Here is a 23,806-nt window from a genome sequence, read left to right on the forward strand (position 1 = left end):
GTGGGCTGGGGGTGGTGCCAGGGCTTCCAGTAATGAGGTTGGCGGGGGCTTTTCTTTCCTGTGGTCCCCTGCCCAGCACAGATGGACCCGATGACGGAGCCGCATCTCCAGAGCAGGGCTTGGCGAGGGTCCCACTGGTGGGATGAGGTCAGAAGCACCCACCCTTCCCCGGGGGATGGCGCACGTGGTTCTGGCTGGGAAACGTGGGCTCAGAGCCTGGATCGCATCTGAGGGAAGAACTGGACCGTAAACACATCCCAGGATGCGGGAGGTGGGGAAAGCAGGGAACTGCCCCAGTTAAACGCCTTGTAGGTGCTGGCAAGCTGACTAGGTGCTGACTCGATGGGCTTGAGTCAAGCCCATTCTCTCCTGCCCCTGCAGGAGGGTAGGACGGTTAAGAGTGTGGACTCTGGAGTCAAAGCAATCTGGTCCCAGCTCTGACTACCTGCGTGACCTCTCAGCCTCAGTTTCCATATCTCTAAAAGGGGGACGGGGAATACCCTGGCCGTCCAGTGGTTAAGACTCAGTGCTTTCACTGCCACAGGCCCAGGTTTGATCCCTGGTCGGGGAACTAAGGTCCTGCAAGCCATGCGGTGCGGCCAAAAATAAAAATAAAAAAGGCGGGGGCAGTACTCCACAGTTATAAGGATTAAATGATGATGCCTATAAAATGCTGAACGGAGCACCGGGCATGTGCTCAACCTGGAGATATGACTGTCAGATGAGGAAACAGAGGCTCAGAGAGGGGAGTTGTCCAACATGATCTGAAAAATCAGCGGATGCCGGGAGCAGACACGTGCCAGGGGCACCCAGGTCAGTGGTATCAGGCAGGCCGAGGCAGGAAAATATTATGACTTTATTTGCTCCACTGACAGTGGCTCTGAGTGCAGGTGGTGCCGCTGTCTCTACATGGGGCGTCCAAAGTGGGGGACAAGGGTAGTTAGCATCTCCCCGGGCGGGGGCAGGGAAGGTTGGGCCGGGCAGACGTGGGACATGAGTGTGACAACCGCCAACCTCAGGGCTGCAGGAGCGATGGCAGTGGTGTCTCTGGAGATAGGTCCTGGCCGGTGGCTCAGAAGCAGGGAGATCCAGTGTTTAGGGTGCCGGCCGGCGGGCCTGCGCTACCTCCCGGGCCCGGCGGCCGGTGGCCAGGGCTGCTCGGCCAGCTCCTGCTCCAGCTGCTTGAAGCGCTTCTTGGAGGCCCGTTTGGGCCGGAGCCACCGCAGGCAGCCTGGGAGGCACTGGTCCAGCACGCTCTGCCGGGGACAGGGAGGGCGCAGGGGGCAGCTGTGGCTGAGTCCCACCCCCCAGAGCCCCCTGCCACCCCAGCGCGGGGTGGGCCCCACCTCCAGCATGAAGGCCGCCACGAAGTTGAAGGCGACAAGGCCCAGCAGCAGCAGCTTGAAGTAGGTGTCGGCGATGCTCCTCAGCGCCAGCAGCCCCTGCAGGAGGCCGGGGGCCAGGAGGAGGCCCACCAGGACAGAGCCCAAGAGCACCAGGGCCAGCAGGAAGGGCACTGGGGGGGGGGGGAGTCCGTCAGCCAGGGAGCCCCGCACACTCACACCCATGCCTGACGGGACCCCACAGGCACCAGCCCCACAGCCCTTCCCTCCATCACATCCCCCCTCCCTCCATCTCATCCCCCTCCCCTCCATCTCATCCCCCCTACCTCATCACACCCCCCTCCCTCCATCACATCCCCCCTCCCTCCATCTCATCCCCCCTCCCTCCATCTTATCCCCCCTTCCCTCCATCACATCTCCCCTCCCTCCATCTCATCCCCCTCCCTCCATCTCATCCCTCCTCCCTCCATCTCATCCCCCTCCCTCCATCTCATCCCCTCCCTCCAGTTCATCCCCCCTCCCTCCATCTCATCCCCCCTCCCTCCATCTCATCCCCCTCCCTCCATCTCATCCCCTCCCTCCAGTTCATCCCCCCTCCCTCCATCTCATCCCCCTCCCTCCATCTCATCCCCCCTCCCTCCATCTCATCCCCTCCCTCCAGTTCATCCCCCCACCCCTCCATCTCATCCCCCCTCCCTCCATCTCATCCCCCTCCCTCCATCTCATCCCCCCTCCCTCCATCTCATCCCCTCCCTCCAGTTCATCCCCCCTCCCTCCATCTCATCCCCCTCGTTCCATCTCATCCCCCCTCCCTCCATCTCATCCCCCTCCCGTCCATCTCATCCCCCCTCCCTCCATCACATCCCCCCTCCCTTCATCTCATACCCCCTTCCCTCCATCTCATCCCCCCTTCCCTCCATCACATCCCCCCTCCCCTCCATTACCCACCCCCAGCACATCCCACCCCCAGCACAGCAGCACCATTGGTGTAGAGCGGCCGGCGGAAGGGCGCCCCCTTGGACACGGCCATGGCCAGGATGAGGTACTGGAAGCTGGACAGACAGAAGACCACCGTGTTCTCATAGTTGGGCAAGTTGTCTGGCGCGGGTACCGTCCTGTTCAGAGGCACGAACCTGGGAGCACAGGGACCGGGAGTCAGGGAGCGAGGGTGAGGAGGACGGGGCATGGGTGGGATCTGGGGTGAGCTCCCTGCTACTCACCAGGGCTGGGCCACGGTCAGGAAGTAGCCCCCCAGCTGCACGCTGGCCACCAGGGCCACCTGTAGCAGCAGGCTGCTGAGCACGGGCACGCTGAGCAGGGCCCCTGGCGGCCGCGCCTGACCCAGAGCCAGCGCCGGCCCCGTGCGGCTCATGAGCACCGCCACCGTGGTGGTGATGACCAGGTCGATGACCAGGAACTGCACATCGCCCAGGTTGGTGTTGACCTGCCGGCAGGGAGGGAGGGCGGAGGGGAGGATAGCTCCCAGTCTGATGGGACAGGCACCAGCCCTGCCCTTCAGGAGTCTGATGGGGAAGGTGTTTTCTTGCCCTGTAACTTGATGGGCGGACAGCACCCTCCTGCCTCTGGGAACTCCCAACCTGATGAAGGAGACGCGGCCCTGCCTTCAGGAAGCCCCTCTCCCCGTCTGAGGGAGAAGGCATCCCTGCTGACCTGATGGGAACTACCGGCCTGAGAGGGAGGCTGAGGCTCTGCCTTGTGGAGCCCCAAGGTTTCTGGAAGACACACAGTTCCTGCCCTCAGGTTTAAGGTGGACACAGGGACAAAAGCTGGCGCAAGGCCTGCAGTGCCCCATGGCGTCACCTGTTTCCAGTGCGGGCGAGCAACGCATGCTCTGAGCAGAGGAGTGGGTGATACCCTTTGGACAGGAGGCCGGAGGCACAGTCGAGGTCTGAGTTAGCGTGAGCGGGGAATGGGCGGATCCATGGGAAAGGGGCAGAGGCCTCGGGTGTCCCACTCCTGCCTCTGCCTCCTTCGCCCCTGCCTGGGCTCTGTCTCAGGCCCCCCTGAAGATGGGGAACTCCCAGAGGACAGGGATGCAACGCTAGCACAGGACAGCTGCTCCCGTTCCTGAGGACCTACTGTGCACCAGCTGCTCAGTGCTTTCATCATCTCAGACAAGCCTCACTGCCGAGGCTCCGGAGCGCCTAAGCCACGCGGCTGCAGCAGGATTTGAGGCCACGCTGCCGACTCCAGAGCCTGCCGGCCTCCTCACCGCGCCGCTGAGGTCCTCGCCCCGGGCCCGGCACGGGGCCTGCAGATACTCACCGTGTAGAGGATCAGGACAGAGATAAACTGGGTCAGGCTGTACAGGGCCATGTACTTGAAGACGCTGAATGACGTGTCCAGGGAACAACGACCTTCCCTGGGGAGCGGGTATGGGCATGAGGGGGCCCAGGCCGGCTGACGGGCCCTGCCGAGACCCCGCCCCCCACCAGGCCCCTGCCCGCCTCACCTGATGACCATGGGCACACACTCAATGTTGGCCACGCTCGAGGTGAAGGGCGAGACCACTGAGGCCTCGGCCTGGGACAGCGAGATGCCCACGTCAGCCGCCTTCAGGGCCCCGCAGTCGTTGGCACCATCCCCACACATGCCCACACAGTACCTGCCGGAGAGGGGAGGGCAGGCGCGGTCCGGACTCACGTGCTGGCTCTGAGCCCGGGAGGGCCCTCCTCAGCTGCGAAATGGCCCACCCACCTCCCGGGCCGGCTGGCAGAACCCGGGGACGGCTGCATCCCGACTGCCCGCCGGGTGCCTGGGAAATGCTCAGTAAATGGTACGCAGTAGGTGCTCAGTAAATAGGTGCAATTACAGTGGCCACAGGGTCTGTATCCACAGGTTCTGTATCCACGGGGTCTGTATCCATGGATACAGAGAACCGACTGTACCACGCCGTTTTACATAAGGGACTCGGGCATCTGTGGACGCTGGTATCTGCAGGGACTCTCGGAACCAATCCCCCGCAGATACTGAGGGCGGTGTACTACTGTCAGCAGGACAGACCCGGGGGTGCCTGCTGGGCTCTCTGAGGCTGATGGCTCCTGAACGCCTGGGGTGGGAAGCAGGGGCATATGGGCCAGCTGGGCCCCCGCAGGCCCCTCCCCCGTAGGCACTCACTGAAGCTTCTGCAGTTCACACACCAGCTCTGTCTTCTGCTCGGGAGCCATGCGGGCAAAGACGGTGCCCTGGACCAGGACCTGGGAGCACAGGGAGACAGGGGAGGGGCTGAGGCAGCCAAGAGGAGGGAGCAGAGCGTGGCGAGGTGTGGGGCGACCAGGGAGGTCCGGGGCAGCCCTACCTTGGGCAGCAGCTTGGGGAAGTGCTTCATAAGGACACCAAAGGTGGACCCGCTGAGGGCCAGGTGGCTGGATCGGGGGTCTGGCTCCATGGTGTAGCTTGCGGCCTGGTCAGCATCCTGGGGGCCCGGGAAGCTCAGCTGAGCTCCCCCTGCCCACCCTGAGAGCTGGGGCCCGGGACAGCTGACACAGGGGTGGGGTCATGGGTGGGGTCTGTGGCGGAACTCGGGGTCAGCCTCACCTGAGCCCCGTTCACGGCTACAGAGGACTCCACTGGCAGAAGCTCGAGGGAGGCAGGCTGGCCCCGCTCAGGCGGCTTGGCGTGGACGATGACCAGGCGCTCCTGGGGGCCCACCATGCCGCAGCCCTGGGCCACGGTGACCGCCGTCTGCAGGTTGTCCCCTGGGGGTATGGGGCAAGGTCAGGGTCCAGCTGCTACTGAGGGGGCCATCCTCACCCTGACACGTATAGATGGGGAAATTGAGGCCGGACAGCATCTGTCTGCTATGACTGGCTCAGTGAGCTCAGGCAGGGTATCAGTGTCTCTGAACCTGGGTTTCCTTGTCTATAAAACTAGGGATCAAAGGTCTTAGGAGAAACTGGGAGCCTGGGTTGGAGTTCTACGTGTACCTTTTTTCTGGCCACGCCATGCGGCATGTGGGACCTCAGTCCCCTGACCAGGGATCGAACCCGTGCCCCCTGCACTGGAAGCGAGGAGTCTTAACCACTGGACGCCAGGAAAGTCCCCTGAATCTTTCTTTTCTTGCTCCATGAAATTGTCACAACCTTTGAGGCTGACCTAACTTCCCCCATTTCTCAGAGTTGGAAACTGGAACTTGGGGAGAGGTCGCCAGCAGCTGAGCTGGAACCCGGGCTGTCCAACTCCAGCCCCAGACTCTTTGGAAGTCACTCTACTCCTCTGAGCCTCACTTTCCTCATCTGTCAACTGGGGTGACAATTATCACTCAGGAGGGAGACTGTGAAGATACCTGAAATGTCTGAAAAGGCCCAGGCCTGAGGCAGGGGCCCAAAGAGATGCCCCGGGAAGGGACGCCAGGCACCCTTATCTCTGCCCGGGATGGGGTAGATTCTGCCCTCCTAACCCAGGCCCTGCTGGTACCTGTCACCATGACGGTGCGGATGCAGGTCCTCCGCAGAGCCTGGATGACGGGTGTCGTCTGTGGCTTTAGCAGATTCTGCATGACTAGCAGCCCCAGGAGGCTCAGCTTCCACTCCACTGTGTCCCTGGAGGGTGGGCAGACCCGGGTCAGAGGTCATGCAGTGGCCACGACCCCTTCCCCAGCCACTGGGCAGGGGCATCGGCCCTGGGCTCTGCCCCCCTCTGCCCTCGCGAGGCCGTAGGCTCAGTGCCCAGGGCCCACCTTGTCAGTTGCTGAGCTGCTTCCATGTTGGGTGCGATGGGCAGCGGCTTGCTGGCGAGGGCCACCACGCGGTAGCCAGCAGCTGTGTAGCTCTGCAGCATCTGGGAGAAGTCGGTGGGCACTGCCAGGGAGAGGCAGGTGTCACTGGGACGGGGAGGTGGAGGCAGCGACACGGGCCGGGCGCCCACCCCATTCCGTGCCAGTGCCGACCTGCAGACTCTGGGGCCCTCCCCCTTCACCTGTCTTGGGGTCGCAGAGGCCTGCCACCAGCTCGGGGGAGCCCTTGACGCAGGCCTCGGGCCGAGCCGCCCCCGGCCACGCCACCACCACGCTCATGCGCTGCAGAGCCGATGAGAAGGGGAAGTGGCTGAGGATGCTGACCGGCACCAGGGGCTCCTCCTGTAGGGTTGGGGGGCAGCTGAGGGGCTGGCCTGTGGAGCCCACCCCTCCCAGCCCACGCCCCAGAGGCACCCCCTCAGCTCACCATGCCCTGCAGGTGGAGCTCCTGAAGCGGGGGTTTCATCACTGCCAAGACCTGGGTCCCAAATGTCGAGTCTGCAGCCGATCCTTCCTCCAGGACCTGGGAGGCAGGCAGAGAACACTGGCACCGAGGGGCCGGGTGCCGGCTTGGCCTGGGGCAGCCAATCCTCGGCCCGTGGAGAGAGGCAGTGGGTGACACTCAAGTTAAGCTCGTGGAGTTGGGAGGACCCAAGTTCAAACTCTGGCTTTGCCATTTACAAGCCGCTGGGTGACCTTGGACAAGTTATTCCAAATCGCCCTCAGCCTCAGTTTCCTTCGTGAAGCAGGTTTGAAGCTACCTCCCTGGGGCTATGGGGAGCAGGACATGAGACGAGGCCCGTGCAACAGAGCGCTGGCACCGGGTAGGTGCTCAGCACTAGGCCTTGGCCATTGTTATTCTCCGTGGTGGGCATGATAGAGACGCCCCCTGGAGGGCCTAGAATGAAGACTGGGTGGGCTTAGTTAGGGCTCGGCCTCCTCACCCAGCCAGTAGATTCCACCATCTTGAGGTCCATGGGGTCACCCACTGGGGTGTCCCGGAGCCGGCTGAGGGTGTGGCAGGTGGCCAGTGCCCGGAGCAGGGGCCCCATGGGAAGGCGGCGGGGCTCCGGGACCAGTGGCAGGAACTCCTGCCCCTTCAGGGGCACCACACCCATCACGTCCAAGCCGTCCTCTGTGAGTGTGCCTGTCTGCAGGGGGCAAGAAGCGGGCGGGCCAGTGATGAGTCCTGGGGTGAGCTGCGCCCTGCTGCGGTGGGCGCCCACACCCCTGGCCAGGCGGGGCCCATGGGAACCCCAGGAGCCAGAGCTGGACCTTTGTTCAAGCAGGTCCCTCTGCCAGGCTGTCCTCCCCAACCCGCGGCGTTTCTTGGTCTGGCATCATTTCCCCCAGGAAGTCTTCTTTAACCCTGCAGTTGGGTCAGGGAGTGCTTGCTCGGGGTTCCCACCCATGGCCTCTTTACTACTCCATCATTTGTTCACTGTGGTACCAAGAAGAGGGCCTGGCCATGTACAGCTCTCAGTGTAATGAATGAATGAATGAGTGAATGAATGAGTGAACGGAGGCCTGCCTTTCCCATACCATATTCCAATGGCTCAGTTACACGTCTGGCCCCTTCGCTGGCCTGGGAGCTCTGCGAAGACGACCAAGCCCCACCCTTTCAGTTTAAATAACGTCCAAACTCCACACCAGGGCCCACCCGCCTCTGATGGATCAGGGCTCTGCCCGTTTCATCTTGTCCCCCTCCCTACTGTTCCCCGAGCCCCAGGCACACCGCTCTGTTCCCCCAAGGAGCCATGAGCCACTCTACTTCTTCCCCTCCACCTTGCCAGCCCTGCTCTCCTCTCAGTGTGGCCCACCCCTCAGAGGTCACCAAGGGACCACAGGAGCCTTCCTTGACTGCCCTCTAAGGGAGTGACCCCCATGTACCACCCATCACGTACCCCATTTGCTTCCTCCCCAGAACCCATCACCATCTGCAGCTCTCTGTGGTCCCTGGTTCACTCATTATGGTGGTGGGGACATCTCTGTGTGGGCCACTGCTGGATCCCCAGTGTTGACAGCAGCCCTGGGTACCCAGGAGGCCCTCAATGGTTCTCAAACAAACAAATGAAATGAGTTTAGACATTTCATGCTTCAGACTGTGAGCTTGATGCAGGTGGGAGCTGGGGGAGAGGGTGCCTCTGAGTGTTTCCATCCCAGGACAGGACCTGGCGGTGGCCAGTGTCCACAGCAGGGGTACACGGGCAGGCGGCGGGGCGCTGGGCTCAGCAAGCCCTCAGTCAACGTTGCTGAATGAGGGATGTGGGTGTGGGGGGCCTGGCTGTGTCCCCCACCCCACGGCCCCCACCTTGTCGAAACACACCAGCCGGAGCTTGCCCCCCAGGTTGATGCGCATCGGGTGGGTGCAGAAGACGCCCTGGCTCCGCAGCCGGTTCTGGGCGTAGAGCGTGCACACAGTCATGGCGGCAGGCAGGGCGGGCGGCACTGCCACCGTCACCAGGTCCAGAGCCCGGATCACGATCTCGTCCAGAGGCACCTGGCAGGGGGCACTGTGAATGCCAAGGGCCAGGCCGGGTGGGCCCTGGGCCCCCGGTGGCAGCCCCCCCCCCGGCCCCCAAGGCTTACGTGGTTGCGGTGGAGGATGAAGATGCTGTAGATGGTGCCGAGGAGAGCTGAGGAGACAGCAAGGGGCTCAGCGGGACTGGGGACGGGGCTCCGGGGGCCACTGGCAAAGTGGGGTGCGGGGGGCCACTCACCCAGGACGGAGAGGGCAGCCACAAACTTCACGCTGTGTTTATAGAACTTGAAGTTGATGGGCCGGGGATGCAGGATGGAGCTCACCAGGGCCCCTTTAGCCGTGCAGAACCCTGGGAGGAGATGGGGAGACTGAGGCAGGGGAAGCTGAGGGTCAGGATGACCCCACCCCTCCCCCACACCACCCACACCCCTGGGGTTGTAAGGCATGACGCTCCTGGGGTCAGCAATCACCCAGTGTGGCGGTCACACGGGATGGCCACAGGCCTTGCCCAGCCTTCATAAGCTTAGTAAATAAGGAATTGGTACCATCTACAAACTGGGTGGTTTCACGTAAAATCCAGATGTGTGTCTTTCGCTGAAAAATGTCAAATCTGGTGACACACTGGGTCCCTTTCACACGTGGCAGGGGCCTGCTGGAGATGTACAGCACTGCTCTCTTCCTAAGGGATGCGCTCCTTCCTTCTTGCCCCACCCCTGCCCACTCCAGCCAATCCCAAGTAGGGGTGGGACGTGCCTGAGTCACACTGCAGGACAGTGGTAGAGATGGGTCCTGCCTGGCTCTGTGTCACCTGTCCTCTAGGTGCTGGGCCCAGCATCCCTCCCCACTTCCCAGACTCGTTACCTGTCTGGGTCACCACTGCCAGGGCATGGGGTCCTACAAAGGCCCGGGCCTGCAAGATGAGGGTCCCACAGAAGAGCGTGTGCCGCTGGTGGGTCTCTGGGAAGTAGGGCACCGGTCCCTCCGGCAGGGCGGTCTTCAGCACTGGAACGCTCTCCCCTGGGAGGGATGTGGTATGAGGCCCATGCTGGTCCCTCCCACCACCAAGACCAAGCCTTATGCCTAGAACTGTTACGGAAGCCCCAGGTCTCATTTAACGCTTGTAACTATGTTTGAAGAAATCACTGCCCCCGTTTTACAGAGAGGTACACTGAAGCTCAGAGAGGGCAAAAGACACAGGCACAGTGAGACAATCCTGGGACGTGTGCAGCCAGTTTCCAGGAACCATCTCTCAGGGGAGCCAGAAAGAGCTGTGAGCATACAGCATGGGCAGAGTGGGGGGCCAGGGTGGGGGCCGGTGTTCTCCTTCTGTTGGAATTATTTTGTAACAAGCTGTGTTACTTTTATAGTTCAAATAAGATATTGACACGAGAGGGCTCAACCTCTGTAAAGCCCTGAGCTCACTGCCTGGCAAAGAGTAGCAGTGCCTCACCCAGCATCTGCAGGGGTAGGACCTGCTGAGGCCGGGACTGTTACCTGAGCAAAGGGAAAAGAGAACTCCATCTAAAAGTTCTGACACAAGGCAGAGAGGCTCAGTGGCCCGGCATGGGGGATGGGAGACTGCTGGCCAGGGGCAGGAACTGACCTGTCAGAGAGCTCTCGTTGACCATGCACTCGCCAGCCACCAGGGCAGCATCGCAGGGCATCAGCCCACCCTCCTGGGGCAGCACCAGGCAGTCTCCCGGCACGAGCTCACTGGAGTCGACCCATTCCTCCTCTTCGGGCAAGCAGGGGCCTCAGTATAGCCTGGAGGGGACTCCCCCACTGCCTCCCCCAGCCTTCGTCTCTCCCCCAGCCTCCCTCCCTCACTCAGCCTCTCACCTCCCCCAGCCTCCCTCCCTCCCCCAGCCTCTCACCTCCCCCAGCCAGCCTCCCTCCCTCCCGAGCCTCCCTTCCACCCCCAGCTTCTCACCTCCCCCAGCCTCCCTTCCACCCCAGCTTCTTACCTCCCCCAGCCTCCCTCCCTCCCGCACCTCTCACTTCCCCCAGCCTCTCACCTCCCCCAGGCCGGCACACGCACACCTGTACAGACAGCTGGACCATGTCCCTCAGAGTCTGGCTTTGCTGTGGGCAGGGGGACAAGCAGGGAGTGGGTGGGCGGAGGTCTCCTCGGACACCGCCTGCCCCGCCCCATCCGCCTCACACCGCACACCTTTCTGGTCTTGTATATCGACACGCAGAGGGAGACGATGGAGATGAGGAAGATGCACAGGGCGTACCAGTAGTAGTAGTCAGCCAGCCACAGCCCGATGCTGAAGGCCTGGAACCCATAGTAGGGGTTCAGTGCCTGGGGGAGGGGCGGGGAGGCAGCGTCAGGGCCCAGGTCCCCCAGGGCAGCCCAGCCGCAGGCTGGGCCTCCTGTGCCCACGGAAGCAGAGGGCCCGGCAGTTGCCAAAGGACGAAAGCCAGGCCTGTCTCCTGGTCAGTCCTGTCCAGATGTCCCTTGAGCCAGCAGCTTCTTTGCTCTAAAGAGGACACACGGGTGTTTACACGCCAGGCCCCTGCTAAGCACATCATCTAAATGCCATACGATGGTGAGGACAATTCCACAAGGCAGATGCTACCATCAGTTTCATTTTACAGCTGAGGAAACTGAGGCACAGAAGGGTTAAGTCACTTGCCTAAAACCACACAGCTCCCAGGTGACCGACTAGAGTTTACATCAGGCCAGACTCCCAAGGCCTCCTCTCTGTCTCACAGGTGTCTGCCCCTGGCTCAGAGGGCTGGGATGTTAGCAGCGTACTCTAGGTGTGTCCACGTCACTGGCTTCCCTTTGTCCCCATGTGACCTTGGCCATGCCACGTCCCCTACTCTGTAGCTCCGGTTCTTCATGTGTGAACGGAATGTCCCTACCACGAGGCTGTTGGAGCGTGAAAGTGGGTAATGCACGGAAAGGACCCAGACTCTGGAGCCTGGCGCTTGGCACACAGCAGGAGCCCAGGCTGTGTGGGTTTGTCTCTTGGCCTCTAAGCCCCAGTCCCAGCCTGGACCAGAACTTCCAATTCCTCTCCCTGAGCTGACTGGGGCTGGTTCTGAGACAGCTCTCCACCACGGAGGAGAGGACAGCTGGTACAATCTGCCTCTGTAAGGGTAGCCCAGAGAGGGCAAGCCCCTGGCCCAGGTCACACAGCCAGCTCAGGCCAGAGCTGGGGTGGGGCCCAGGGACAGCCCTACCTCGTCCACCAGCAGCTGGGGATAGGACTTGACTGGTACACTGATCACGTTGGGGCCGTAGATGGTCTTCCTGTAAGAGGAAAAGCGGCAGGGCCATCAGATGGAGGGGCCGTGGCAGCTGGACCCTCTAGCAGTGATGGAGCGCCCTACTTTCCAGCTGGGAAAACTGAGGCCCAGAGAAGCAGGTGACTGGAAGAAGGCCACACCCAGGGGGGTAAGAGAGGAGGCCCCAGCTCTCAGGGCAGCACCCACCTCACGGTTTGGTCCTGGAGGCTGAGGCCGGTGCTGGAGCAGTGGAGGTCGTCACAGGTGCGGCCGTGGTCCAGCAGGCTGGGAGGATGGGAGAGGCACTTGTGTGGGTGGTGGGGTCTGAGCTCTGCACCCCCCACCCCTCCTGGCCCACCTCTGCCACACCGAGTTCCCGGGAGAAAGCTGGTCCCTCACGAACTCTGGGCCTAACTTTCTCCTTCTGTTCCTCTGATGGGGCCCCAAACCATCTCACCCAGGAAAAACGATGAGTGATGATGATAATACTTAACAGTGACAACAGCCGCTATTATTTAGTGACATTTAGAGCTTTCTTTACAATGATGCCTTCTTAGGTAAGTCACTTAACCTCTCTGGGCCTCAGACTTCTCATCTGCAAGATGGAGACGGTGACAGCATCTCCCTCACAGGGCTACGGGTGGATTAAATGAGATAAGTTTTGCAAAGTGCTTGGACGGTTCCTGGCACTTACTAGGTGACAAAGGTCAGCGATTTTTAAAAATTTTTTTTTGGCTGCGTTGGGTCTTCAATGCTGTGTGCGGGCTTTTCTATAGTTGCAGCGAGCGGGGGCTACTCTTCTTTGCAGTGCACGGGCTTCTCATTGCAGTGGCTTCTCTTGTTGCGAAGCATGGGCTCTAGGCATGCGGGGCTTCAGTAGTTGTGGCTCGCGGACTCTAGAGCGCAGGCTCAGTAGTTGTGGCGCACAGGCTTAGCTGCTCTGCAGCATGTGGGATCTTCCCGGACCAGGGATCGAACCTGTGTCCCCTCCGTTGGCAGACAGATTCTTAACCACTGCGCCACCAGGGAAGTCCCACGTCAGCGAGTTTTGCTATTCCTCTCACGTAGCAGAGGCTGTTGGTGCCCTCCCCACACCCCCTTGGAATTCACGTCTGTGCGGTGCAGCCTCTTACTGGAAACACCTGTCCTGGCTTGAGGGCTTCTCCTGGCTGCATAAGCATGGTCTGCCCGTGAGCTAGGAAGGGCGAAGTTGTGCAAGAGTTCATGTATTCCGCAACCGGTAACGGTAGGAAGGTGAGGGGTACGTACCCCCTGGTTTCCTCACTCCTTGGGTGAGGGCACCCTGAGGTGCGTGCTCTACACTGGCTCAAAGGGATCCCCAAGGGACTGTGCTCCAGGTGCCCACGTCAAGCCCCCTCCACCGGCTGCCTTCTCTTCCCGGCCTCACTTCCCCTACGTCTCCTGGCATCACCTTGCAAACAGATTCCCTGCACTTGAATCCTCGTCTTGAGGTCTGCTTCTCGGGGCTCAAACTAAGACATAAACTGAGCTCGTATTTATCAAGCACTTAGTAGGTGGCAGAGCAGGTACAAGACGCCAAACAGAAGGTCCAAGTCCAGAGCTTACGGTCTGATTCACAGCAGTGTTGCCACCTCAGGCCAGGTGCCGTGCCAAGCCTTACATGACAGTAATATACTTTACCCTCGAAACAACCCTAGGAGGCCGGGATTCCCTTCATGAGCTATTTACAGACAGGCTCAGCGAGTTGAGGGGGCCAAGGCACAGAGCTCAGAGGGGAGTCCAGGCTGGGCCACCTCATGCCACCTTCTCTGCCCAATGCAGCACCCGCTGTGGGCGTGGTGTAGCGTCGCCGGCCCTGACCCCTACCTGACTCGGCAGAAGGCCTGCTGGGTCTCGATCCAGACATAGCGCTGGCCCCGGAAGAGGTAGTAGCGCAGCGTCCGCTGCTGGGTGGGAGAGAGGAGAGGTGGGCTGGAGGCGGCCCCAGGAGGAGTGTGTGGGGGGCGGCAGGGCGATGGCACAGGAAAGAGGCGGGAGAGGCATGGAGGGGTAGAAGGTGATCGGCCAGCATCCTGGACGACTGGGACGAGAGAACCAGAGGCGCCCAGAGAACAGCTGGAGTCCAGTCCCCATTGTACAGGGTGTGAATCTGAGGCCCAGAGACAGGCAAGGACTTGTCCAGAACCCAGCTGTCCACTTACTGCCTCTTCGGTCCTGTGGAGCCGGGCGGTGTCCTTCCATGTCCCCTCTGGTAGTGTCCCCACAGCTGCCTGGCTCCGGCCGTCCTCCGCCTGGGTCTGTGGGGGCAGCTCCAGGCTGGGGACGGGGGTGGGGTTACCATGGAGTTCTGGGAGCTGCCCCAGCACCTCCCCATCCCCACAGAGCCACCTTCCCTCTCTCGGATGGGAGACCCCGGGATCAGAGCCTTCACGGGGGGAGGGCAGGGGGAGCAGGGGCTCCTGGGAAGGGGCGATGGGGCTGCCTCACCTGTCTTTGCTGATGGCCTCAGTCTGCACCTGGACAGTATAGAGCTGCCACGAACTATCCTGGAACACGGAGGTGTGGACTCAGTCCTGGAAGAGACCCCTCCCCTCCCCGGCCCCACCCGACAGCCAGGTGGCCCCTGCTGGAGGAGGCAGGGATCAAGGATAGAGGTGACCTCCTTGGGAATCACCCACCCCGTCCCGTCTGCCCACTGCTCAGATGGGAAAGCTGAGGTCCAGGGAGGAGAAGCACCTGTGTAAGGTCCCACAGAACGTCAGCGGCCAGGTTGGGCTGAGAACCCGAGCATCCTCCGCCCCGCAACCCTGAGCCACCGCCACCCCACTCCAGCTCCAGGCTCGCCCCTGCTCCCCCGTCTCTCACCTCTTTGTCTCTTATTTCGATAACGAGGGTTTCGGCGCGGGCCAGGCTGCACGGCTGGAGCCGCAGCCGCACCCGCCACATGGGCTTCCATCGGAAGAGCAGCAGAGGGATCCCCGCCATCACCCAGACCACGATGTGATAGCCGATGACCCTCCATGGACTGCCACAGTAGCCGCTGAGCCTCTGTGGACACGGGCGAGAGCAGGCCAGGGAGTGGGGTGGGCGGGGGCTGGAGGAGGAAGCCAGGGTATCTGGCTGGGCCTGTACCACCCCCACCTGGAGTTGCCCCTGCCCCTCCCCTGCCCACGTACCACGGATGAAACTGAGGAGCTGAGGGGATCTATAGATGTCTCTATCGTCAGGGTCCCATAACCGGCGGGCGTGTTGCCCACGAGCGGGCTGCTGTCTGTGGACAGAAGGGAGAAATGTCATTGGGGGGGGGGTTGGGGGGGCTCCTCCTTCTTTCTTTAACCACGACTTAAGCACAGTCATTTTATAAATCTGGTCTGATAAATCCAGTAACTCGAGTCTTCACGGGTCTGTTACCGGGCTGTCCTGTGGGTCCTTACTCGTAGGACCTTGTTTCCTCATGCGTCTGGCGATTTCTGACTCGGTGTGGGCGCAGAGTCGGGGGACGGGGCCTGTTGAGCACTTTGGGCTTCAAGAGCACCCCCCCACACCTCCAGCTATTAGCTTCCTGGGAGCTCTGTGTCCCACGTTCCATCTGGTCTACACTCTGAGGGCAGGGACAGGGCTGCTCATCCTTTTTCTTTTTTTAGACGTCATTTTTATTTATTTATTTATTTTTTGCGGTACGCGGGCCTCTCACCGTTGTGGCCTCTCCCGTTGCGGAGCACAGACTCCGGACGCGCAGGCTCAGCGGCCATGGCTCACGGGCCCAGCCGCTCCGCGGCATGTGGGATCTTCCTGGACCGGGGCACGAACCTGTGTCCCCTGCATCGGCAGGCGGACTCTCAACCACTGCGCCACCAGGGAAGCCCTATTTATTTCTAATTTATTATATTTTTTAAAATTTATTTTTGGTTGCGTTGGGTCTTTGCTGCACGTGGGCTTTCTCTAGTTGCGGCGGGAGGGGGCTACTCTTCGTTGCGGTGCGCGGGCTTCTCATTGCGGTAGCTTTTCTTGTTGCGGAGCACAGGCTCTAGGCACATGGGCTTCAGCAGTTGCAACATGCGGGCTCAGTAGTTGCGGCATGCGGGCCCTAGAGCATGTGGGCTTCAGTAGTTGTGGCACGTGGGCTCAGGAGTAGTGGCATGCGGGCTCTAGAGTGCAGGCTCAGTAGTTGTGGCACATGGCCTTAGTTGATCCGCGGCATGTGGGATCTTCCCGGACCAGGCATTGAACCCGTGTCCCCTGAATTGGCAGGTGGATTCTTAACCACTGCGCCACCAGGGAAGTCCCTGCTCATCCTTTTTCAACCTTCATGCCCAGCACAGGCCTGGCAGTGAGGAGATGCCGAGAAGTCGAGTATGGACTGATAAAATGTCAGGGCAGCCATGAAAGGGGCAGCTTCACTCTGAAGGTGGAATGCGGGGAGGAGGAAGGAAGAACCCAGTCACTGGGGGTGGGCTGGAGAGGAGGGTTGAGCTGAGAAAGCCCCCAAGGCTCAAGGAGAGAAGCCGCTATGTGCCAGGGCCCAGCTGAACAGCTGACAGGTTCCTTCTGTGAGGAAGGGCCCACTATCACCCCCATTTTACAGATGGGTAAACTGTGGCTCAGGGAAGACCAGTGGGCATCTCTACTGTAGAAACTCTTTTTTTTCTACTGCCTCCCCTGCTGTAGTGCTGCGGTCCTAGCCGAGCAAGCAGACAGTGGGTGTTCTGGGGCCCGGGACGGGGTGGGGCTCATGGCCTCTGTCAGGGTTTCTCTAACTGTGCTCCCTGGACCTCTTGGGGAACCTGTTAGAACATGAAGATGCCTGGGCCCCTCCCAGACCTGCTGGCACAATGGCAGTGGTGCTGAGCATCTGCATGTTTCCCAGGAGCCTCTGGAGAAGTTCACTAAGGGGGATGGGAAAGCAGGGAAGGTGGGGGGCAACCTGCTGGTTTTCTGGGCTCCCTACTCCTCCTCCCCAACCAGAGCCCTGCAGAGGCCTGATCTGAAAGTTCCACCCAATAAGCCCAGGGTGTCCCAAGCAACTGCTTGTCACAACATCCCCAGCCCCTCAGCTGTTCTGTCCCCAAACACTTAGGTTTCTGCAGCTTCTCCAAGCCCCAAAGCAACCATGATAGTCAACATTTCCCGAGGCCCCGCTACGTGCGGGCTCTGCTCCTGGTCCTTCTTACATGGCTAACACAATGACCCTGCCATGTAAGCACAATAATTATCCCCCTTTTTTTTAGCTGTACGCGGGCCTCTCACTGTTGTGGCCTCTCCCGCTGCGGAGCACAGGCTCCGGACGCGCAGGCTCAGCAGCCATGGCTCACGGGCCCAGCCGCTCCGCGGCATGTGGGATCCTCCTGGACTGGGGCACAAACCCGCGTCCCCTGCATCGGCAGGCAGACTCTCAACCACTGTGCCACCAGGGAAGCCCCATCCCCTTTTTATAGAAGAAAATTAGGCTCAGAGAGGTTAAGGAACTTGCCCAAGATCACACAGCCAAGTACATGGTAGTGTCAGGATGCAATCCTAGGCAGGCTGACTCCAGGGTGGGGTTTCTTTTTTTTTTTTTTTTTTTGGCTGCTCTGGGTCTTCGTTGCTGTGCACGGGCTTTCTCTAGTTGCGGCGAGCGAGGGCTACTCTTTGTTGTGGTGCGTGGGCTTCTCATTGCTGTGGCTTCTCTTTGTTGTGGAGCACAGGTTCTAGGCGCATGGGCTTCAGTAGTTGTGGCACACGGGCTCAGTAATTGTGGCTCGCCAGCTCTAGAGTGCAGGCTCAGTAGTTGTGGCGCATGGGTTTAGTTGCTCTGCGGCATCTTCCTGGACCAGGGCTCGAACCCGTGTCCCCTGCATCGGCAGGCAGATTCTTAACCACTGTGCCACAAGGGAAGTCCCAGGGTGGGTTTTAATTCCCATCAGACCACGCAGAGTCTGTTCTGTCCTATCGCAGCCCCCCATATCTCCACATAAGGACTGTGATAATAATTACTATGGTAATTACCATAATAAGAACAGCCAATATCCATTAAGCGCTTCCCAGGTGACAAGAGCTGCTCTAACCCTCCACGCGAATTAGCTCATTTAACCCTCTGGCAACTCGATGAGGGGACTCTTATTTTTCCCATTTGTACAAATGAGGGAACCGAGGCTCAGAGTCACAAAGGCCCCCTGGTAAATGGTGGAGCCAGGAAGTCAGAGCCCAGATCTTGTGTTTTGGGGGCCAATGTGGGCACTTCCAGAGAACAGGGCATATGCCCTCTGCCACCTGAGGCCTCTTTCAAACAAGAGGACTCAAAACCCAAATTAACCCAAGCTCCACCCACAGTCAATCCCTCCCCTGTCCACTGGGTGACTCAGAAAATATACGGAGCTGCCACCAGCTCCAGAAAGGGCCTGGTCTCTGGGGAACTCACACACATACACACGAAGCCTGTAGCTCTCAACCATCCTGGTGTCTGGCCAACGGTAAAGTCTCAAAGCCAGAGGGCAGGAGGCCTGGTCAGCCTTCTGCCCTGGGGCTCGGAGACCCCAGCCTGGGTCCCCGGGGGTAGTCCCTTTTGCTCTCTGGTCCCGGCCAGTCCAGCTTGTGAGGGAGGCTTGTCAGGGCACGATTTCCTTCCCTTCCTGACAACAGCCCGCAGACAACAGCCAAGGCCCTTCTGCTCCCTGGTGTGTGTGTGCTGTGCAGGGGCGGGGGAGGCTCGCCCTGGATCCTGTCTTGGGGGGCAGAACCACAGGTATTCAGGGCAACTGACCCGGTCTGGCAACCTGGGTTCTCAGGTCCTTGGCCACCAACAAGCCCCAGCCCTTTTCTTGTCCCCTCCTCAAAAGGCCACAGTCCCAGCTGTCCTTCTTGCCGAAGCCCCTCACCAGCCCTGGAGACCTGCTCCTTGAGTGGGTCAGGGCGGGTAGTTTCGCCCCCTTTAGGGTTCTTGTCGGGCAGTTTCTGGGGTGTAAGGAAAAAAAGCACCTTAGGGGGGACTTCCCTGGTGGTCCAGTGGTTAGGACTTCGTGCTTCCACTGCAGGGAGCATGGGTTCGATCCCTGGTTGGGGAACTAAGATCCCCCACAAGCCCTCGGTGCGGCCAAAAACCAAAACAACAACAAAAAGAGTACCTCAGGGCTATCAGGGGCTGACACAGGCCAGGCACCGTTCAGGGCTTTACACACCTCGATTCATTCATTCCTCACCACTGTGAAGTGGGGACTACTTTTATCCCTATTTTACAGATTAGGAAACTCAGGCCCAGAGAGGTGAAGTAAGCTGCCCAAAGGCCACACAGCCAGCACGCGGTGGGACGTGGATCCAGGCAGTGTGGCTGCAGGGTCCACGCTCTTAACCACGGCACTACCAGCGCCATCGCTGTCGTCCCCATCAGTCACTGTGCTCCTGGCTCTCTCACAAATGACTCAGCCTCTCTCCAGGCTTCCGTTTCCCATCTCTAGGATCATAACCACAAAGTAGCTGGCACATGGGGCGTCTGAAGTTCCTGAAGCATGGCCTGTACAGGAGGGCATTGCTGGCTCCCCTGCCAAGGAGGTGTGGCTTCCGCTCTGACCCATTTCTCAGGCTCCCCTCTACATTCCCATTGCCCTGTCTGAAAACCCACAGCTGTGCCATTGCTCCCCTGTGTGCACTCAACAGCTCTTCCCCGGGCCTTCAAACCCTCAGGCCAGCAGCTGTGCTGGGGATGGGACTGCAGCGTGCTGCACTGACCCCACGTGGGCCACTTTGCTCCTGCCAATCTGCTTTCGTCCTGCAACAATCAAGCAACTTATCTCATTTTACAGATGAGAAAACTGAGCCTTGAGAGAGGCAGTGTGCCCACCAATTTGTCTCGCAGTTGGAAGGGGCCTTGCTCCAAAATCCTCTCTGCCCACCTCACCCCCACCCACTGACACTAACACATCAGGCTTGCACAGGTGTCATCGCCCTCCTGCTCACACTGCCTGGCATGTGGCTGGGACTCAGGAACCATTTATTGAATGAACCAATGAATGAAGGTTGTACACCTCGCGGACATAACAGAGCATGGAAGCAATGGTGCAAGAGTCAGTGTGTCCACCTCCTGCCTCTGGGTCAGCTGGGAGGTGCAGAGGAACAAGCCTCTTCTTGAAGGGCCCTGCCAGAGACCATCTGGAGCTGCCCTCACTGGATCACTTCCCCCAGGACCTAAACAATGTTGCCTCTGGAAGTTCTTCCTTGTGTCTATCACACACCCATCATTTCACAAGGATGCTCTCCCCGTCAACCTGGGGAAGGAGGCAGTCACATCTGTGGAACACTCTAGTCTCCCAGCAAGGTCAAGCCCAGGGCATGCTCTTGCAGAACATCTGTCAAAACACTCAGAAGGGATGGCAGGGATGTCTCCCCAGGGATGGCACAGGAAGGTCGGAGCAGTGTCTGATCTCTTCTGGTACCACCAGCTCAGGCCAGCTGCTTGGGAGGAGAATACTTTCACAAATGACTGACTGCATTGGTCTTCTGAATAACCGCGACTGATCTTCACGCGTAACCCTCTGAGGGAGGGACTATTACCATCTCATTTTACAGTTGGGGAAACTGAGGAACACAGTTTCAAAATCCCTTGCCCAGGGTCATACAGCTTGCAAGGGGAGAAGCTGAAAATGAGTGGGTCTAAATGAACACATTCCTCTCAGTTCATCCTCACAGCCACCTCTCCAAAAGTGCAGATTAGGATTCCCATTTAAAATGAGGCACAGAGGTTGATTAACATGTCCAAAGTCACACAGCTCTGAGTGGTCAAGATTAGACTTGAACCTAGTCTGACTCCCTGGCCCTGGGGCAATGCCAGGAGTACTGCAGAGCGGAGGGGCTGGCGTCAAAGCCATTTGGGAATCTCTCGTTTCCTGCGGAAGCACGGGTTTCCTCCTGATGACCTGGCAGAGGCCCAGGGCAGCACTGCTGCCTCCTCCCTTGCTGTGCTTCTGTGGCCAGAAGCTCCTCTCCTGGGCCAGGCTGAGTGTGAGGGATCATCTGCCAGGAGCTCCCTGATCTTTGGATCTGGAGTCCTGGGACCATATGTCCTCAGCCTTTCCCCTTCCTCACCCTGGGTGCAGCCTAGAGTTGGAGGGGGGGATGGGGGGGAGTAAGGTGGGAGACCGGAGGGAGAGAACTGAATGAAGGGTCTGCAGCTGCAGAGAGGATGCTCAAGCGTTGGTGGCCCTTGGCTGAGGTCTAGGCTCTGAGTGACCCACGTGGAAATGAGACCCTTCTAAACGCGAGAGGTCTACTGGCACCCTTTGCAGCAGGTAGAATTAGACTCTGGAAAGGGTGGCCTCCAGACACAGGGCCTGGGACAGGTAACATGGAGGGTGTGGTCCCTGGACCGGCGAGCTAACAGGCTTGCTCTGGAGGCCTGACTCAGGGGATCAGGAGTGGCATTTGTGCCCCAAGGCACTCCGATCCAGGGACTTAGGAGCCCTGGCTTCTCCAACCCCATTCATTCATTCAACCAAGAGGAACAACCGCTCAGAGGCCCTGGATGCAGCGGCCTCCACGTCTCTTCCCCCACCTGGACATCCGTCACTGCGCGGGGACACTTCCCTGCGCCCCGCCACCGCGGCCCCCGGATTATCCTTTTGCACGGCGGCGCCAGGCGCTTCCTCTCCCAGGGCTTTAGGAAGGCGCGGAGCGGACGGCTCTGCGCGGTGCCATCCCCGGGCTCCTGGCCTCTCTGGGAAGGGGGGGGGGGGCGCACGGGCGAGGGGATGTCCCGGGGGCCGCTCCCTCGGCCCGCGCCCCAGCGGTGGGGGTGTCCCCCCACGACAGATGCGACGACGGGCGGTCCGGGGACCGCGCCCGGTTCCTGTCGGCTGGGGCTGCGCGCTCACCTGCGCTCATGGCGGCTCCTCGCGCTCATCGCCGGGCCCGGGCGTCGCGATGCCCCGCGGTCGGGGCCGAGGCGGAAGGCCGGGGGCGCGGGGCGCTGCGGAGCTGGGCGGCCCGGGACACCTGCAGGACCCAGCGGCTGGAGCGGCGGCGAAGGTGCCGCAGTCAGGCTCTGCGCACCGCCAAGCCCCGCCCCGCCCTCTGCGGCCCCACGTCCTCCCGCGCGCCGCGGGGGCTGCCGGGATTTGTAGTCCGAGGCCGCTCCCAACGCGCACGCAGGGGCGGGGCGCCGAGAGACAGACGTGACAGCCCTGGGACAGACTGACACATAGAGAGGAGGACACTCAGGGAATCCGACAGGACAGCCCTCAGACACATGAACACATAGACACAAAGGGCTGGAAGGAGACAGAGCTGCGATGGAGAGTAATGGTGGGGGAGAGACTCCAGAGGGGAAGCAGGGAAGGCCTTGACAGTATCTGGTCCATACCGAGAACTCAATACATACACTTGATAAAGGGGTACATATCGGCAGGACTTGCTGATGCATGGGAGGTGGAGGTATAGGAATGGAATCAAAGATGCCTCTCCTCCCTGGGTTTTGGTCTGAGCAGGTAGGGGGTGGTGGAGCTGTTCGCTCAGCTGGGGCAGGCTGCTGGTGGAGCAGGTTGACCACCTGGGGGATGGGGCTGGCTTCACTCAGTTCAGGTGAGAAGACCTGTTTCTTCTGCTGATGCCTCAGTGAGGGCAGCCTACTGAACTTCTCAGAGCCCCTGTTTCCTCCTCCAGGGCTCAGCTGGATGTCTGGCAGACCACTTAACCAGGGGAACCCTGATTTCCATGGCAGGCAGGATGGCTAGGTTTGTATAAATGACTTGCTCGATGCCCTTGCCAAGAGGCAGTGTGGTACAGTGGCAAGTGGCTGGGCTCTGGCACCAGAGAGACTTGGGTTTGGATGTGCATCAGTTGCTGTCTAGCTGTGTGAGCTTTAAAAAGTCACTTTCCCTCTCTGAGCCTCTCTGCTCATCTGTGAAATGAAAGCTGCTGGAAAGATGAAATGGGGGGGCAGGAACTTGGCAGAAGTCAGTTGCTTTCTTGAGATCCTGGTGCTGGGCTACAAGCTTCATAAAAGCAGGGGGCTTGGGGACTGCATCGCAAGATTGGCCCCTCATTCTTCATATTGCTACTTGGCATTTAAGAGACTCCATCCTCTGAGCCATCTGGGAAGGAGCTGCACCTGCCGCTTGGTCCATGGTCTTCATGAGGCGGGAGACCAGATGAAGCTTCCTTCCAAACCACAGAGGATGTGGAAGTCCTCGCCTCTGCCCAGGGTTACCTTTGGGGAAGTGGCCCTCGCTGTGGTCATCTGGGCGGTCTGTGGGCTGGGCTGCAGTCATCTGTGGGCTAGGACCCATGGAGAAGACTCCCTTCGGGGGCTGTTGCTCCCTTGGGGGCCCACAGGAAGGACATAATATGCCTGGTCCTGCAACCAGGTAGGGTAGGGAGAACCCAGAGAAAGAAAACCAGGCACGGCTTTCTTGACATAAGAGAAGCCGTCTTTTGTGATCTAAGCCTGGCCACAATCCTTGACCTAGAACAGGTCTCAGTAATTAATGATCTTAAGGGAACAAAAGAATAGACAACTGTTATCAGGCAAGAGAAGTAACAATAGCAAAGATATCAGTTGTAAAGACTCCCAGTTCTGTTTCAGTGGTGAAGATTAGCCTGAAATGCTCAACTGGAACCTGAGGGATGATGATGACCTTTTCTGACCCTCGTGACTTCAATCAACTAAAGCTTGGACTCTGTCGAGCGCCCAAGCCCCTTCACGAATAGGTATGTACCCTTAGCTTAAAACTTCTCCAGTTTTGCTGTTGGGGAGACACTGCTTTGGGAGATATCCCGGGGTTCTCCTTACTCGCTGCAAAGAATAAATCCTTCCTTCTCCTGACCTTTGCCTTGGTTGTGTCTTTTCGACAGCTACCAAGAGGTAAACCCAGTTTTGGGGTAACAGTCCGAGTGGCAAAAAGCTGGAGAATTCACTAATTTGTACTGGTTTATTCTAGAGCATTGCCAAACTTCTCAGTTTCTCTAGTTTCACTAGATTTTTGCAACAGAAGGGATTTTCTCACCTAGTGACAAACCCCATGACAAGATTATGGCTGTCTA

General features: G+C 59.8%; 1 protein-coding gene across 5 annotated transcripts; it reads right to left on the reverse strand.

Annotated features, from left to right (window-relative positions):
• Positions 1-956: 956 nt before the first annotated feature.
• Positions 957-21,825, reverse strand: ATP13A2 (ATPase cation transporting 13A2). 5 transcript variants are annotated; one of them, XM_079930135.1, is made up of 29 exons: positions 21,640-21,825; positions 14,977-15,071; positions 14,666-14,848; positions 14,288-14,346; positions 14,002-14,116; positions 13,667-13,743; positions 12,026-12,103; positions 11,774-11,843; positions 10,752-10,886; positions 10,597-10,663; positions 10,185-10,316; positions 9,443-9,598; positions 8,820-8,930; positions 8,689-8,735; positions 8,411-8,599; positions 7,044-7,250; positions 6,527-6,622; positions 6,282-6,441; positions 6,043-6,163; positions 5,781-5,905; positions 4,902-5,062; positions 4,663-4,779; positions 4,482-4,561; positions 3,817-3,969; positions 3,630-3,726; positions 2,564-2,787; positions 2,325-2,476; positions 1,347-1,516; positions 957-1,256 (listed from the first exon to the last, which is right to left on the reverse strand). In XM_079930135.1, exons 1-29 carry the CDS (start codon positions 21,647-21,649, stop codon positions 1,122-1,124), a joined length of 3,522 nt encoding a protein of 1,173 aa, XP_079786261.1. In that variant the 5' UTR covers positions 21,650-21,825; the 3' UTR covers positions 957-1,121. The 5 variants fall into 5 exon arrangements, with proteins under 5 accessions (XP_079786261.1, XP_079786262.1, XP_079786263.1 ...); XM_079930136.1 differs by having other exon boundaries at positions 10,752-10,859; positions 13,667-13,746; XM_079930137.1 differs by having other exon boundaries at positions 6,282-6,381; positions 13,667-13,746.
• Between the last annotated feature and the right edge of the window lie 1,981 nt (positions 21,826-23,806).

Source organism: Stenella coeruleoalba (assembly GCF_951394435.1).
Source record: "Stenella coeruleoalba genome assembly, chromosome: 1".
In the NCBI taxonomy this organism is placed as follows: domain Eukaryota; kingdom Metazoa; phylum Chordata; class Mammalia; order Artiodactyla; family Delphinidae; genus Stenella; species Stenella coeruleoalba.

Bases quoted from the DNA above. Each gene is read 5' to 3' on its own strand.
- ATP13A2 (XM_079930134.1), bottom strand. The intron at 6,623-7,043 runs GTGAGGAGGCCG...CCTGCCTCCCAG, and splicing joins TGGTGGAATCTACTGGCTGG to GTCCTGGAGGAAGGATCGGC. The intron at 4,562-4,662 runs GTAGGGCTGCCC...CTGTGCTCCCAG, and splicing joins TCCCCAAGCTGCTGCCCAAG to GTCCTGGTCCAGGGCACCGT.